Below are 14,637 nucleotides of genomic sequence, written 5' to 3'. Positions count from 1 at the left end.
TAGTTACTAAACCTTTGTAACTTTGAAGACCCACTCTCGTAATCTCGGTAAACAACACGTTCACCTCGCACCGCAACGGCTCCAAAACCTGTAACATTCTTTTTAGACTAAGTTGGTTAGGGTTTTACAACTTTTTCGCAGGCTGCATCTGGACCTGGTGCAAACAAGCCAACAAATGAGTGATTCTACCAAATTGTGATCTTCATCTCGTCCGGATACCCAGCGAACAAGCTATCCTGTCCAGCTTCGTGAAATAAAAAGTTGTAGCATTTTGAATTAGCTTTCCAATGCCACTAAGTTTGCCTTCATTTGATGTTGGAATCAAAAGACATGGTTGTTTTTATCTGACTAGGTCTATGTTGGACAGCATACACAAAATTGAATTATCATGTCTTTGATCAACTTTTGCACCGAATTAACCCTAAACTTAAAACTTACTACCAAATATGTTTTGACACTGAATTTGTCAATACGAAAAATGTTAACAGATTTGAAATAGAGAAGTCATTTTGTATGAGTTAACCAGCCCATGTGTGGATCAGTGGATGCATGTATTTTGAGTGATATGTGGGGTTCTCATAGTATCATGCAGAACCACAGGAAGCATCCAAAATTAAATTAAAAGCCATTTAGAAATTCATGTTTAACCTTTCAATAACTTGGCAATTCATGAGGCTGTGGCCCCATGGAACAACTTGATACATTTTGCTTCCGAGTCTAATCAATTAGGGATTTGGAATCATGCAATCATTGCTATTCTGCTACAACTTTCCGCACCTGTTAATGATGAAATTCTTTTAGTTGGAAATGACAATAAGTCTTCTTAGTATTTCTTTAAACACCTCTTTTTGCATCTGAGTTGGGTTTTCTCCTTTTGCATATTCCAGAGTGGTGCGAAGGACAGGTTACTGAGTACCTGGTTGCAACATTTAGTGATTATTTCACAGATGTGAAGATGTGAGTTATCTTCTTTTCTGACCTCGGAAACCTTATATTTTCACTGTCCTAATATTTCAGTATAGTGGATATTGTTGGTTCAACACCCAAGTCAAAGATACATTCTAAAACAATAATGGTGTTCCTATATTGTTTTCAACTCACAAGTAGTTTATTGACATGGACAGGATTTACAGCCTTTACTATGTCCCCTTTATTCTATGTTACAACCATCTAGTATCCTTGATACTAGCTTATGCGTGTATCAGGCTGGCATTGTACATTGATGAGTTTTTTGCTACAGTTTTAATCTTGACCGTCACTTTGTATCAAGATGAGACTGACTAGCAACTCTTTCAGCTGGTTGGGGACCAACTTGAGGATTTAATAAGATGATTGGATTTCCTACTTTATACGAATATACCTTGTTTCTTGGTCAACAACAAGGAGAAAGCATGAAGCTATGTTTAATGGCTGATCTCATTGTTTGATATGATGAATTCCAAAATTTAGTATGATGAGTACCGAAAAGGGTATGAAATGTAGAATGACAGCAGGAGTGAGGTGGATCGAATTAAACCAACTTTAAACAACAAATACATTCTTAAAATGTTAATTGTCACAGATTTAGCCACCCTAAAACCATTCTATATATTAAATTTTAATTCTTTTTCAACCTACTTTTTATTAACCATTGTTGTGAAATTTTTGCACAGCTATTGAACGTATGTATGCACCCAAGTATGAAACTGTTGGAACGTTTTGGCCTATTTAACATGTTTAGCCACCCTAAAATTATTTAAAATGTTAAATTTTGGTTATTGGAGATGTAATATTATATATATATATTGTGATTGTCGGTGTTGTACCATGTTGATCTTATGATATTTCTTGTTTCCCTCTCTTCCCAACTTGTCTGTCTTTATCCACGCAATAAACCATACTGTTTATCCTTTTTAATACTTTTATTTCTGAAGGTTGTTTTACTATAGAAACCCCCTATTTCGTTGATGTCATCCACCTAATCTGTATATATCAACGCAATGTGTATTAGAGCATCAAATATTGTGGCCTATATTCTCTATCAGAATCCCTCCCTGATTTTCTCGGAGTGATTCTTCACCTTGTTTTGTCTATCTCCTTCTTCAATGGATCTCAGTGCCAATCCTATTCATTGTCAATTTCGCTTCAGTCTTATTTTCACTCTCTTCACTGGCATTGTTAAAACCCTAATTCCTTTCAGTTGCCATGGAAAACTGTTGTTTTCGGGTCATCATTGCTACTGTTGTCCTTGCTGTAGCCTTTGCTTTTTCGTTGCTCTCATTTCCGGAATTGCCTTTTGGCTGGGGCAAATGTTAATTCCCCCCTCCCCCCTTCCCCTTCCCAACTGCCCTGATACCCTCCTCTTGTATTCCTGTTGCTTGTTTCCTTGTTTTCCTGTCTGGATTATGAAATAAAGAGGGGTGTTTCACATTTCACTAGAGGAAAGCTCCTCATGGTTGGTGCATGGTGTTCTTCAGTTTAATATCGACAAATATTTTAATTAGAATTTATGAGATTCTTCAGCAATGATCTGTTCCTTGAACATGTCAGGTATAATTTCTGGTGTGTTGTTAATTTACATGCATGTGCCTAATTCTTCCTTCAATCTCATCATTTGTTTTAGTTTACCCCTAATCCATTCATTAGTTTGACTTAGACTTGTTTGATTCTCACCAATTTTGAGACTCTGCCACATTTATAACAAAATTTGTTGTTGCAGAATAAAAAGATTCTTTATTACCACTTTGGAATGATGATGTTTCTGTTAGTATTGTATGTCGGTTGGAACACTTATTATTGGGTTGTTAATTCTGTATTTAAGGTACATTGAAGAAAGATCATTTAGGAGATTTGTTGAAGCTTGCCTGGAGGAAACTGTCATTGTTTATGTTGATCATCTTCTAACAGAGGTTTTTATTTCACATTAAAGTTGACGATGTATACTCCTGTAATTTGTATTGTTATTTTTATTTCTAAAGCATGATCATCTTAATGATGCTTATGCCTGTAGAGAAATTACATCAAGGAAGAAACCATAGAACGGATGAGGCAAGACGAAGAGGTTCTCATGGACTTTTTTAGGGAATATATAAGTGTTTCTGTAAGTGCTGTTTATGTTTTGGACAATTCCATCCCCACCCCAACAAAAAAAAAAAAAAAAATCCCAAAAGATATGTGCTCTTATGTTGAAGTAAATTTGTTTCATGAAGATAATAACTGTTTTATTCTTGGTTAGATATATCTCTCAGTTTCTTGTAATGCTTCTTTGTGCTAATTTTCCTGACTCGGATTGCAGAAAGTTGAAAACAGAGTTAGGATACTGAGTGATTTAAGAGAACTTGCTTCAGCAGAGAGCCTGGATACCTTCACACTCATTTACACAAATATTCTTGAACATCAACCCGACTGCCCGGTAATCTCCTCTATTAATAAAGACTTATTTTTCCATGACAATTTTGCTACTGAAAATCTGGAAACACTATTTTCTTTCAAGACTGACATCTTAAATAAATGGGAAACTGCACCTTAATACTCCCTCAATCTACCATACAATTTGCAATGTCCCCCAATCTTTTAATTTGCTTAATGTACCATTGGGGTTGTAATGTCAAAAATGGCAAAAATAACAATTCAGAAAAAAAAAAACAAAAAAAAAAAACAAAACAAAAAAGTAGGAAAACAATTACTTGAGTGACCCCACGGCCACTTTTCTAAATTTTTTTCCAGAACTTTTTATATCATGGAGGGTATTGTTGTCATTTTTACTCGCAGAAAGGGGACATTGTAACCCCCAAATGGTAGATTAACCAAATTGAATATTGGGGGGACATTGCAAATTTAGTGGTAGATTGATGGGGTAAGGTTAGTTTTCCCTAAATAAATCAAATGTCTTTGAAGTTTATTTTGTATCTTGAAAAATTAAATTGTTGGTTACCATCTCATCCATGCTCTTCCCTGTCATGTTATTAATAAACTTCTGGTTCACTGTTTTTATTTTAATGTATCTGTCAACTGCAAATAAGAGCACTAGCCCAAGGTAATTGAAAGTAAGACATAATATTAAGTTAGGAATTTCAGTACTCTCTTTAGTTTATGCTAATTTTTTGCCACAAAAAGTAAGGTATTAGAAATCTGGCCCTAAAGGTAATTTTCTGGTATAAAAATCTCGATGTTTTCCTATTACAGCCTGAGGTTGTTGAGAAGCTTGTTGGACTACGGGAAGGCATACCAAGGAAGGATGCTAAGGAGGTATGTCCAACCTTATCATTCTTTCCTCAATATCAATCAAAACTATACTGTTGGACGCTAAAATACGAGAAGGTCTAAAGATTTTCTTGGGATGTATTATGATGCCCCATGGGAACCCAATTACTGGACAGTGATTTAACAGAATGGGTTCAATGTAATCATGCAACTAACTGACTTATGAAAAGTGGCGCTGCTTTATATATGTTACATGGACCTAAACTTCGGTGGTTTTGAATATTGTCCGTTATCTTTGCCAAACAGGTAGTACAAGAGTGCAAAGAGATTTACGAGAATTCTCTAGTCGATGGGAACCCTCCAAAGGCAGGTTTTGTTTTTACAAAAGTGAAGTGCTTATCAGTCTCCAAGGGATCTCTGTGGCGAAAGCTGACTTAGTAGTGCAATTTCAATACATTTGTGTGGATCAGAGAAACGATTCTGTCATTTGTATAGACCTGTTAACCTTCTTTTATGGAAAACTCCCATTTGTATTTATTTATTTTTATTAATAGTGAATAGTCTCTTTGAGTTCTTGTGCATACCATTCCTCTCTCTCTCTCTAGAGCAAATAAATTAAAGTCGTATAAACTTCGAAGTCACAGTATGACATAAATCAGTTTGAAATTTTAGGGTTTTTTTCACCCAAGATTTCAACAATTTGTATAAATATATTGATTGAAGAACTTCAGAATCTCTGTGATGGCTTTCGATATTACTAGTGCAATTTCTTGATTCCCATAAAAGGCTATAACTCTATTATATAGGTCCGATAGAGGGAGACGAAACTAAACTGTTATAGTATTTATCTTGGGGGCCTGCCTAGTCAGATAATCTGTCTCAAATAGTCCCTTCTGGGAGTGTCTGATTTCAAAGTGTCTTGGAAAATCCCTAATTTATGTTCGCTTAATTAATGGAAGCTCTTCCATATCTGGAAAATAGTCCATGATGAAAATTTCAGGTTTTTTTTTTTGTACTGTTGAACGTTTACATTTTATACATACCGGAGAGTAATAATAATGGCTTTATAATATTCCTATTCTTGAAAAATTATGTCAACCCCGTAGCATAACAAATTTGAAAAAGACAGCCCAAGTATTAGACCTAACCAATTTCCTTGAAATTTTCATATATTGATGGCTGCTTCCTTGTAGTTGGATCAGAAATAAGCTCAAGTGTTTTTCTTTTTCTTTTTTCGTCAGCAAGAGTGGTAAATAATAATCAAGTAGGACGACACGAGGGACCTAATGGAGCACCAAGGTGATGGTATGATTGTAACGCTTTCTTATCAAGTGTTTGGAAGCATTTTCGCTCGCTTCCTTTCTTTCTTTTATAAGAATTAGGAGGGCAAAGACCGACCTTTCTCACTCCCCTTTTGCGGATAAACATGTAAGACACTCTTTATTTCTTTTATTAGAATTAAGACGTATATCTTCACATAGATGTTTAATAAATTAATCATTAAATCTCGGAAAAGGTGATCACCCAAATCCCTTATCAGTAACTGCATTGCAGAAACTCAGGGAAGAGTGACTCATTGATGAAGGGACTTCTACTACTTCATGCCTATAAAAGACAGATGATCTCTTCAGATTGAGGTAAGCGCAACTTTGACATTCAATCTTTCCTTTGTTGCTTATTCTCCTTCTCATTCTGACTTAGGCATTGGGGTGTCCCCGCCGGCTCACCCCCGGTCTCTCTTCGATCCTTCTTTCTTCTTTGTTGTGTAGTCAAATCACTCGTGTGTTGGTCAACTCAAACTTGGTAGGCGTATCACGTCATCATCAGGAAAACTGTGCATCAACACTAACAAACCTGAGAGATCCCAAGAACTTTTGCAAGGCATGTTTGGTTCCCCAACTCAAATGACTGATTCATGTACTTGAAATAGTCCCGAGCAAACTTCATAAATGAATGAAATTCTGTCTTTTTAATTTTGTTTATAATAAACCTGTCATCTAGTGTTTTAGCAAAAAATGATTTGCTCTTCCCACCTTTGGCATCCCAGTTCCTACAACGGCTTAGGGAAGCAATATAATCAACCTCAGATGGGCAGCAGCGATGGCGAAGATCACGGAATTCATTCGCATAGAGACAAGCTACAATATATTTACCCTTCCCAAGCAGATTGACAACTGGATTAAAAGGATTTGGGGGGACTAGAGAATCCAACAAATTCAACCCATCAAAACTGGAGAACCGTGGATCTTCTAAAGAAATGCTTGGTGTAGAATGGACTGAATCTGAATCTGAATCTGAATCTGAAGAACCATTTGAAGACCAAGGCGGGTAAGTACTGGCAGAACTTCGACCTAGGCTGTATAAACTTTCAAAAGACTTGGTGGCCATTCCATTCTCCCTCTTACTAACCTTATCAAGAACTTCCGATGGAACAGGTACATCCTTCAAGGACGCCAGTGCACAGGCAATTATGCTTGAGAGTTCACCATTGTTGATGGACAGCTTTCCTGATGATGACGTGGCACGCCTGCCGAGTTTGAGTTGACCAACACACAGATGATTTGACTGCACAACAAAGAAGAAGGAAGGATCGAAGAGACCGGGGGTGAGCCGGCGGGGACACTCCGATGCCTAAGTCAGAATGGGAAAGAGAAAAGATATTAATCACAGAGCTTAGATAGCAAAAGTTGCGATTACCTCTGCATTGATAACATGACTTGTATTTATATGCAGGGAGAAAGTTTGATTTCCCACACATTCAAGAATCTTATCCCTTGATATTAGCTGTGCAAACATTTAAATGAAGGATCATGTTTGTTAGCTATTCCGTGATCTTCGTGGCCTAAGATCAGGGGATAAGCATTATAGCTTTTGGGCCATGCTAAGTTAGAGCGTCCGAGTGGGACTCGATCGCCTTCATGATCTTAGATGTTAACTAGTGTATCTTGATTGATATATAGATAATCTAGACTATAAATAGATATGGCAGCTTTTGAATAAACAAGATCACTTATCTGTTAACGGTTGTATCTTTTAAGATACCCGAGTTATCCTTGTAGCCGAGGCCTGCATGTCCTGAGTTAGTCTCAGACTTTCACAGTCTCGGCACAAGGGTCTCAGATCCCATAGGTCTCGACCATAACGGTCTCGGTCATGAGGGTCTCGAATATGTAGGTCTCGAACTTGCCTGTCCAAATCCTTTACTGGGCCTGGGCCCTAGGATTACCAGATATTGAATGGTTTGATCTATGACCTAACAGTTACCCCCCAATTTTCATGTTCTTAGAACCAAGGAAATTTCATGTCTGCAGGAATAGATCTATCTTCCGAGGCTATCCCCAGATGGAGACATCCGAGACGATTTGTGATCTTTTGGGTTCCATCTCAGACCACTGAGGCGGGAAAAACTTTTGAAATTTGAATTTCAAATTTTGAGCAGCTTCGGTTGGTATTCCCGAGACGGTGTCGGTTCATTAAACAAGGTACTCGAGTGCCTCTACGTGTCACCTGCACCGGCGTGCTCCTCTCGGCGCATTTGATGCGCATATTACCGAGGCCAGTCTTTAAAAGGCTGTAGACTTCCCATTTTGGACCTATTTCCTCTATCTCCTTGTCAGAGCTCTTTCTGCTTCCTCTCCAAGAGCTTTCTTTCTTCTTTTCCTTACATCATCATGTCTGGCAATGAGGGATCAGGCTCAGACGGCCTTGGTGGCAACACTTATCCAGCTTGCTGGCGGCCATCTTTAACTAGGACCGATGAAGCTAGAATACGGGAAGAGTGTTTTATTCCCAAATCAGTGAAGCAGCAGTTTGACGACGAATAGGTCGGCGCTATAGTCCGTGCTGATGCGCACGAAGTTTGTTTACACGAGACTATGTTTCGCGCTGGTTTCCGACTGCCCTTCCCGTCGACAGTGCGAGAATTGCTGAGCTATTTGAATCTGGCTCCGCATCAGATTGTGCCCAACGCATGGAGGGTTATCTACGCCTGCATGTTACTGTGGCCTATGGCGCTCGGACCGAGGAATTATCTCTCTGCCCAAGAGTTTTTATGGGTATATCGGCTCCAAAAGAACCCGAAGTGCGAGGGCTTATATAACTTCCAGTCACGACGGGGAAAATTCATTCATGTGGACGGCAAATATTCTAGCAACCACGCGTGGAAAACCATATACTTTTTTGCTACAGGTCAGTGGGAGTTTCATCCTACTGAAGTTACCAAAGGCCCGAGAGTACCTCGGGAAACCTCTATTCCCGCCGAGAACGAGTCCAAAGAGCCCATCATCACCGACGATGAGCGACGCTGTGTGAACGACGTTTTGGCGTGGACTCAGAAACATGAGAGTCTGCTGAACTATTCTTTGTTAATTAATATGGCCTCAGAAGGGAGAGGCCTCGTCACTCAAGGAGGCGCCGGGGAGTGGTGGAGCAAAAAAGAGGCTTGCTTCTGTGATTGTCCGGGACCCAAAGCTTGTTGTCTCGGACCTTCCAGCAGCTAACACCCGTGGAGCTACCCTCAGAAGCCCAGGCTTGATAAAGGCAAAGCCAAAGTAATTGAGCTACCTAAACAGAAGAATTTCCCACTTCGAACAGGTGGGGCTTTAAAGATAAGCGGGGAAGTGGTCCAACTTGCACCGCAATTTCGAACTACTGGGCCCTTGAAAATGGAAACTAGGGCTAAAAAACTTAACACTCCTCCTCGGGAAGCCAGGGCTTTACGCTTGGTAGATGAGCTCGAAGAGCCTGAAGAGCCCGAAGCCCCTTAATTGAAAAAGAGGAAACTGATAAAAGCGGCAGAAGCAAAGGTGCAGGATCAATTTGCCAGCTTCTTGGCTGCCAGTCGAAAGACCGGCCCTGGACCTGTGGTGAAACCAATAGCAGAGGTCGAGGCTTTTCTTACAAACGAGCCCGTCACGGCGCGGCCGTTAAATGCTACTCCTTTGGTCTCGACTGGAGCTGGGGCTGAGACCGCAATCCCCATTGGGTCTACATCACTCCAACCTCTAGGCTCAGATATCCAACACATCTTGGATGAGATTGAGTTAGAGGTGCATTCAGACAGTTTCGTAGGGATGGTGCAAGAAAAGACTGAGGGGCCCACTGCAACTGCCAAGGAAGCTCGACCTATACCCCTATTGCTGAGGAGGAATCGGAAGCCCGTGCTTCAAAACAAGCAAAGGCTCGGCTGTCGACACCCATACCTGCTAAGAAGGCTGCCGAAAGAGGCTTTGCTGCCGAGAGGGTCTCGGTTGCCGAGAGAGGCTCTGCTGCCGAGACCTCATCTTCTTCTATCTCAACAGTAAGGCCTCAAGGAATGAATTGGACTGTCGGCGGGCCCCTGGCAAAGTTCAGTGGTGACCTGAAAGGCAGTCCTTTCTTAGCACTAGTGGATTTGATTCCACATGAGAACCTTACGATGGAGCGTGACATATCTACTTAAAGCATGACTGAGCAGATGATTTTCTTTCAACTTTTTGTAAGTATAATATCTTTCCCCTTGTTTCTCTTTATATATACATATGCTAATGAAATTCTTGTTGCAGAGCATCATGAAGTCGCTGATCATATATTGTTACTTCCGGAAGGCGGCCAAGGACTCGGCCACCAAAACAAGCAGTCTCGAAGGCAAGGTCGCTGATCTGGAAGCTGAGAATGTGAAACTGAGCCAAGCAAGATGAATAGCTGCTTCTCTCAGGTCAACAGCAGTCAATAATGCAAGCCGAGACTTTCGAGGCGGCTGCGGCTCGGGCAAGGGCGGAAGTCTAAGATCACAGAGCTATCGGCTGAGATTGAAGGTCTTCGAGCTGAAGTAAATCGACTCCATGAGGACAATTCTATCACAAAAGAAGACTTGAATCAGCTGGAAGAAACTCACACTGGGGTCTCGGATTAGCTGAAATTGGCTCATGATGAAATCTTGGACCAGAAAGCCTTGGTGGTGAAGGCGAATGAAGCCATAGTGGTTGCCGTGGAAAAACTCAAGTTCTTCAAAGGCAAGTATGTCCAGGTGAGGGCTCAGCTAAAGGAGGCCAAAACCAGAGCTGCCACTTATTTGCATCAGCTGTCCTTTGCCTTATGGGTTCGAAACTTTGCCTAGGCCGACGGGCTTATCCTGGGCTTCGAAACCTTTAGGGCATGGGCTAAGGACTCGATCCAGAAAATAAATCTCGACAAGGTGAAGATCGAGGACATCCCTTGTTCGGATGCAGCTATGGCGCAACTGGTGAACTTGGGCCAAGAACAAATGCCTGATGCAGCAGGGATAAAAGAATTTTTCTATGACCCCTTCTCTGGTCAATAGCGTCAAGGTACCGAGACTGAACCGGATAATGCACAATCTGCCGAGTCCGCATCTACCGAGTCCCCTGATGCTGTTCCTACTTTTGCTCCCAAAGAAGAATGATGTAAAAACTTTTTAAGGATTCTCTGTGTATACCTCAACTTTTCTAATGAAACGAGTTTCCGTGTATACTCTTTGTGTTTAACAGTAAGTCTAACATAAGGTCTCGGAATAATAACCTTTTAATGTTTGCCTGTTGGTTAAGGTAGTTTGAAAGAACCCATAATTACGTTTCTCTGAGTTTTTAGTCTCGGGAAGGCTTCCGGGTTTTCTGACTTAAATTCAGACTTAACCATAGTTATGCTACTCCGATTTAGGTCTCAGAGAGTTCCTTAGGTTTTTCAACTCTAGGTTATGTTAAGAGAGCAGTTGCATCTTTTTGGGTCTCAGAAAAGCCCTTTCAGCTATATTTTTCGAGACTTATAGAACCTTGTGCTTATGAACTTTGTATGCTGTTTAACTCCGAGATATTTTTATTCATTGTAATGAGAATAATGAAATGACAAAGAAATCACATATTACAGCATTTAAACATAGTACTTTTTGAGGTGCTCAGCATTCCAAGGCCTCGGAAGAGCCTTACCTTTGGAATCCTCCAAGTGATACGCTCCTGCCCTTTTGCACTCAATCACCCTGTAAGGTCCTTCCCAATTAGTAGCCAGCTTTCCCTCAGCGGGGTCCTTGGTTGCCAGCGTGACTTTACGTAGGACCATATCTTCGACTTTGAAACTCCGAGGCTTGACCTCCTTATTGAAATACCGAGTCACTCTTGCCTGATATGCTGCCATAGTCACTTGGAATTGATCCCATTTCTCTTGTAGCAAGTCTAGGTGTAGCTGTAAACCCTCGTTATTGGTCTCGAATTGGAAGGTCTCTACATGATTACTGCCTGAGTCCACCTCGGCTGGAATGAAGAGTTAAATTAGGTACGCGTAATTCACTTTTAACGATATTTTGTTTACTTAAAAAAAATGGAAAACTTTTGACAATCTAGAAACAAAAGAAAGTGTATGTGCTTGCCTCAAAACTCTAAAACCATTGAGAAAGCTGCTAGGTTAACCATTTATCAAAATAGAAAATCTGCCTGTTGAAACCCGAAAACAGATTATAAATCTTTGGTAGTCCTCGAAACCAAAAAATTGGAACTAATATTTATAAGTTGGGTGGGAGGTGGAGGGCACTTATGCAGTTGGAGTGTGGAAACATATTCGGAGAGGGTGAGGAGTTTTCTCGAGCACTCTAAAATAACATATACGCACAGATTATACATCTCTGGCATCTCTGTCTCACACTCATAATCAACAAGCACATACACCTTCCACCCAACTTCTTGGAACTCAGTTCTGTGGATCTTCTATATGAGGTGCCTATGTTTCAGTGATACATATATGGTTGTCACAAAGACATACTTTGCATGACACTGTATTCATCAAGAATAAATGTCTTCAACTTCTCAGAACATGCTTTTGGGAATACTTCACGTGTGTAACATGGACTTGGGAATGCGATCTATAGCAAGTTAGAGTAAAAGAGATAGGCTTATTTACAGCATATTTGATTACTTAACTAGAAGTTAGTATGCAATAAGGTAGTTCTCAGCTAGAAATTCTATTTTTTTACTAAAAAGCCATACGCACCTCTAAGCTTTTCACGTCTAATTTATACTTTTCATTTCTAAAAGAGCTGATAAGAAAATAAATGGAAAGAAAAAAATAATAATAAAAATTCTGCACTGCCAATATACTAGTACAAATGATCGGCAAACCCTGATCACAATTCGGAAGGGTTGTAGGCTTGTAGCGAATCACTGTAACTCGAATTGGGAATAGTTTCAATAATCTAGAAAGCCCCAGATCCACAAGAGTCCCAAAAACACCAAGACAATGCTCTACAACATCAATGTAAAAATCAAGCAGGAAATGTACCAGAGTGCAATATGATTTATGCGCATGCTCTTTCTTCATAAAACTTCGAACCTAAGAACCCAACCCAATCCCAATTTCTACACATTTCCACAGCAGCAGTCCAATCACATCTCCACTTTAAAAGTAGTCAATCCAATGGTATCAGCTGTATAAACCATAACCAGGTTCAATCCCATCTACAAAGACAAAATGCACAGAATTGGCACCTGTTGACGAGCAATGTAATCAGCTTTGATTCATGCGATGGACTGCAGGAGCTCCAGCAGCGGCAATAGCTTGGCGACCTCATGCACCGCCGATTCCTTAGCCTCAACTGCGAGATCCTCCACCATCATTTCTTGCAACAATTACCAGGTATATCGATGAACGGAAATGAAATTTCAGTGCGTTAGGAAACCCCAAAAACTGATTTTGTGTTCATTTCATTTCATTTCAACCTGACTTTTGGGTCTTTTTCTGCACCCCGCCGTGTCTGCATACTTTCGGTGTTTGGACTTGTATGCGTCACCATGGGCTTAGTCAATGTGGCCCAGTCCAGCATTAACTTGCCATGTTTTTACTACTTTTTTTTTTTTTTTTTTTTTTTTTTGTCGAATTGGGAATAGTTCAATAATCTAGAAAGCCCCTGATCCACTAAAGTCCAAGAAACACCAAGACAATGCTCTACAACATCAATGTAAAAATCATGCACGACATGTAACAGAGTGCAATCTAATTTATACGCATTTTGCTCTTTCTTAATAAAACTTCGAACGTAAGAACCCAACCCAATCCCAATTCCTACACATTTCCGCAGCAGCAGTGCAATCACATCTCCACTTTAAAAGTAGTCAATTCAATGTTAGCAGCTGTATAGACTATAGCCAGGTTCAATCCCATCTACAAAGACAAAATGCACAGAATTGGCACCTGTTGACGCGCAATGTAATCAACCTTGATTGATGCGATCGAGTGCAGGAGCTCCAGCAGCGGCAATAGCTTAGCAACCTCACGCACCGCCGATTCCTTAGCCTCAACCGCCAGATCCTCCACCATCATTTCCTGCAACAATTACCCGGTATATCGATGAACGGAAATGAAATTTCAGTGCGTTCGGAAACCCCAAAAACTGATTTTGTGTTCATTTCATTTCATTTCAACCTGACTTTTGGCTCTTTTTCTACGCCCCGCCGTGCCCGTGTACTTTCGGTGTTTGGACTTGTATGCGTCACCATGGGCTTAGTCAATACTTTGCTTGACACTGTATTCATCAAGAATAAATGTCTTCAACTTCTCAGAACATGCTTCTAGGAATATTTCACGTGTGTAACATGGACTTGGGAATGAGATCTACAACAAGTTAGAGTAAAAGAGATAGGCTTATTTACAGCATATCTGATTACTTAACTAAAAGTTAGTATGCAATAAGGTAGTTCTCAGTTAGAAATTCTATTCTTTTACTAAAAAGCCATACGCACCCCTAAGCTTTTCATGTCTAATTTATATTTTTCATTTCTAAAAGAGCTGATTAGAAAAAAATGGAAAGAAAAAAAAAATCATAATAATTCTGCATTGCCAATATACTAGTACAAGTGATCGGCAATCCCTGATCACAATTCAGAAGGGTTGTAGGCTTGTAGCGAATCACGGTAACTCGAATTGGGAATAGTTTCAATAATCTAGAACGCCCCAGATCCACTGGAGTCCCAAAAACACCAAGACAATGCTCTACAACATCAATGTAAAAATCAAGCAGAAAATGTACCAAGTGCAATATGATTTATACGCATGCTCTTTCTTGATAAAACTTCGAACCTAAGAACCCAACCCAATCCCAATTTCTACACATTTCCACAGCAGCAGTCCAATCACATCTCCACTTTAAAAGTAGTCAATCCAATGTTCTCAGCTGTATAAACCATAACCAGGTTCAATCCCATCTACAAAGACAAAATGCACAGAATTGGCACCTGTTGACGAGCAATGTAATCAGTTTTGATTGATACGATGGACTGCAGGAGCTTCAGCAGCGGGATTAGCTTGGCGACCTTATGCACCGCCGATTCCTTAGCCTCAACCGCCAAATCCTCCACCATCATTTCCTGCAACAATTACTCGGTATATCGATGAACGGAAATGAAATTTCAGTGCGTTCGGAAACCCCAAAAATTGATTTTGTGTTCATTTCCTTTCATTTCAACCTGACTTTTG

At 40.2% G+C, this 14,637-nt stretch overlaps 1 protein-coding gene across 2 annotated transcripts in view; it reads left to right on the top strand.

The window, feature by feature from the left end:
• The window catches only part of LOC132180480 (exocyst complex component SEC6), a 43,531-nt gene extending 38,614 nt beyond the window's left edge, over positions 1-4,917 (top strand). For both annotated transcript variants that reach the window (XM_059593317.2, XM_059593316.2), the window contains exons 21-26: positions 888-957; positions 2,801-2,888; positions 2,990-3,079; positions 3,275-3,391; positions 4,165-4,227; positions 4,489-4,917. In XM_059593317.2, the coding sequence (XP_059449300.2) occupies positions 888-957; positions 2,801-2,888; positions 2,990-3,079; positions 3,275-3,391; positions 4,165-4,227; positions 4,489-4,620 (560 nt within the window). In that variant the 3' untranslated portion in view covers positions 4,621-4,917. The remainder of the gene's footprint in view (positions 1-887; positions 958-2,800; positions 2,889-2,989; positions 3,080-3,274; positions 3,392-4,164; positions 4,228-4,488) is intronic.
• The last annotated feature ends 9,720 nt before the right edge of the window (positions 4,918-14,637 follow it).

This window comes from Corylus avellana, chromosome 5, assembly GCF_965113065.1.
Source record: "Corylus avellana chromosome 5, dhCorAvel1.hap1.2, whole genome shotgun sequence".
Classification (NCBI taxonomy): domain Eukaryota; kingdom Viridiplantae; phylum Streptophyta; class Magnoliopsida; order Fagales; family Betulaceae; genus Corylus; species Corylus avellana.
Note: the sequence above shows the minus strand (reverse complement) of the source record. Positions and strands in the feature narration are given on the sequence as shown.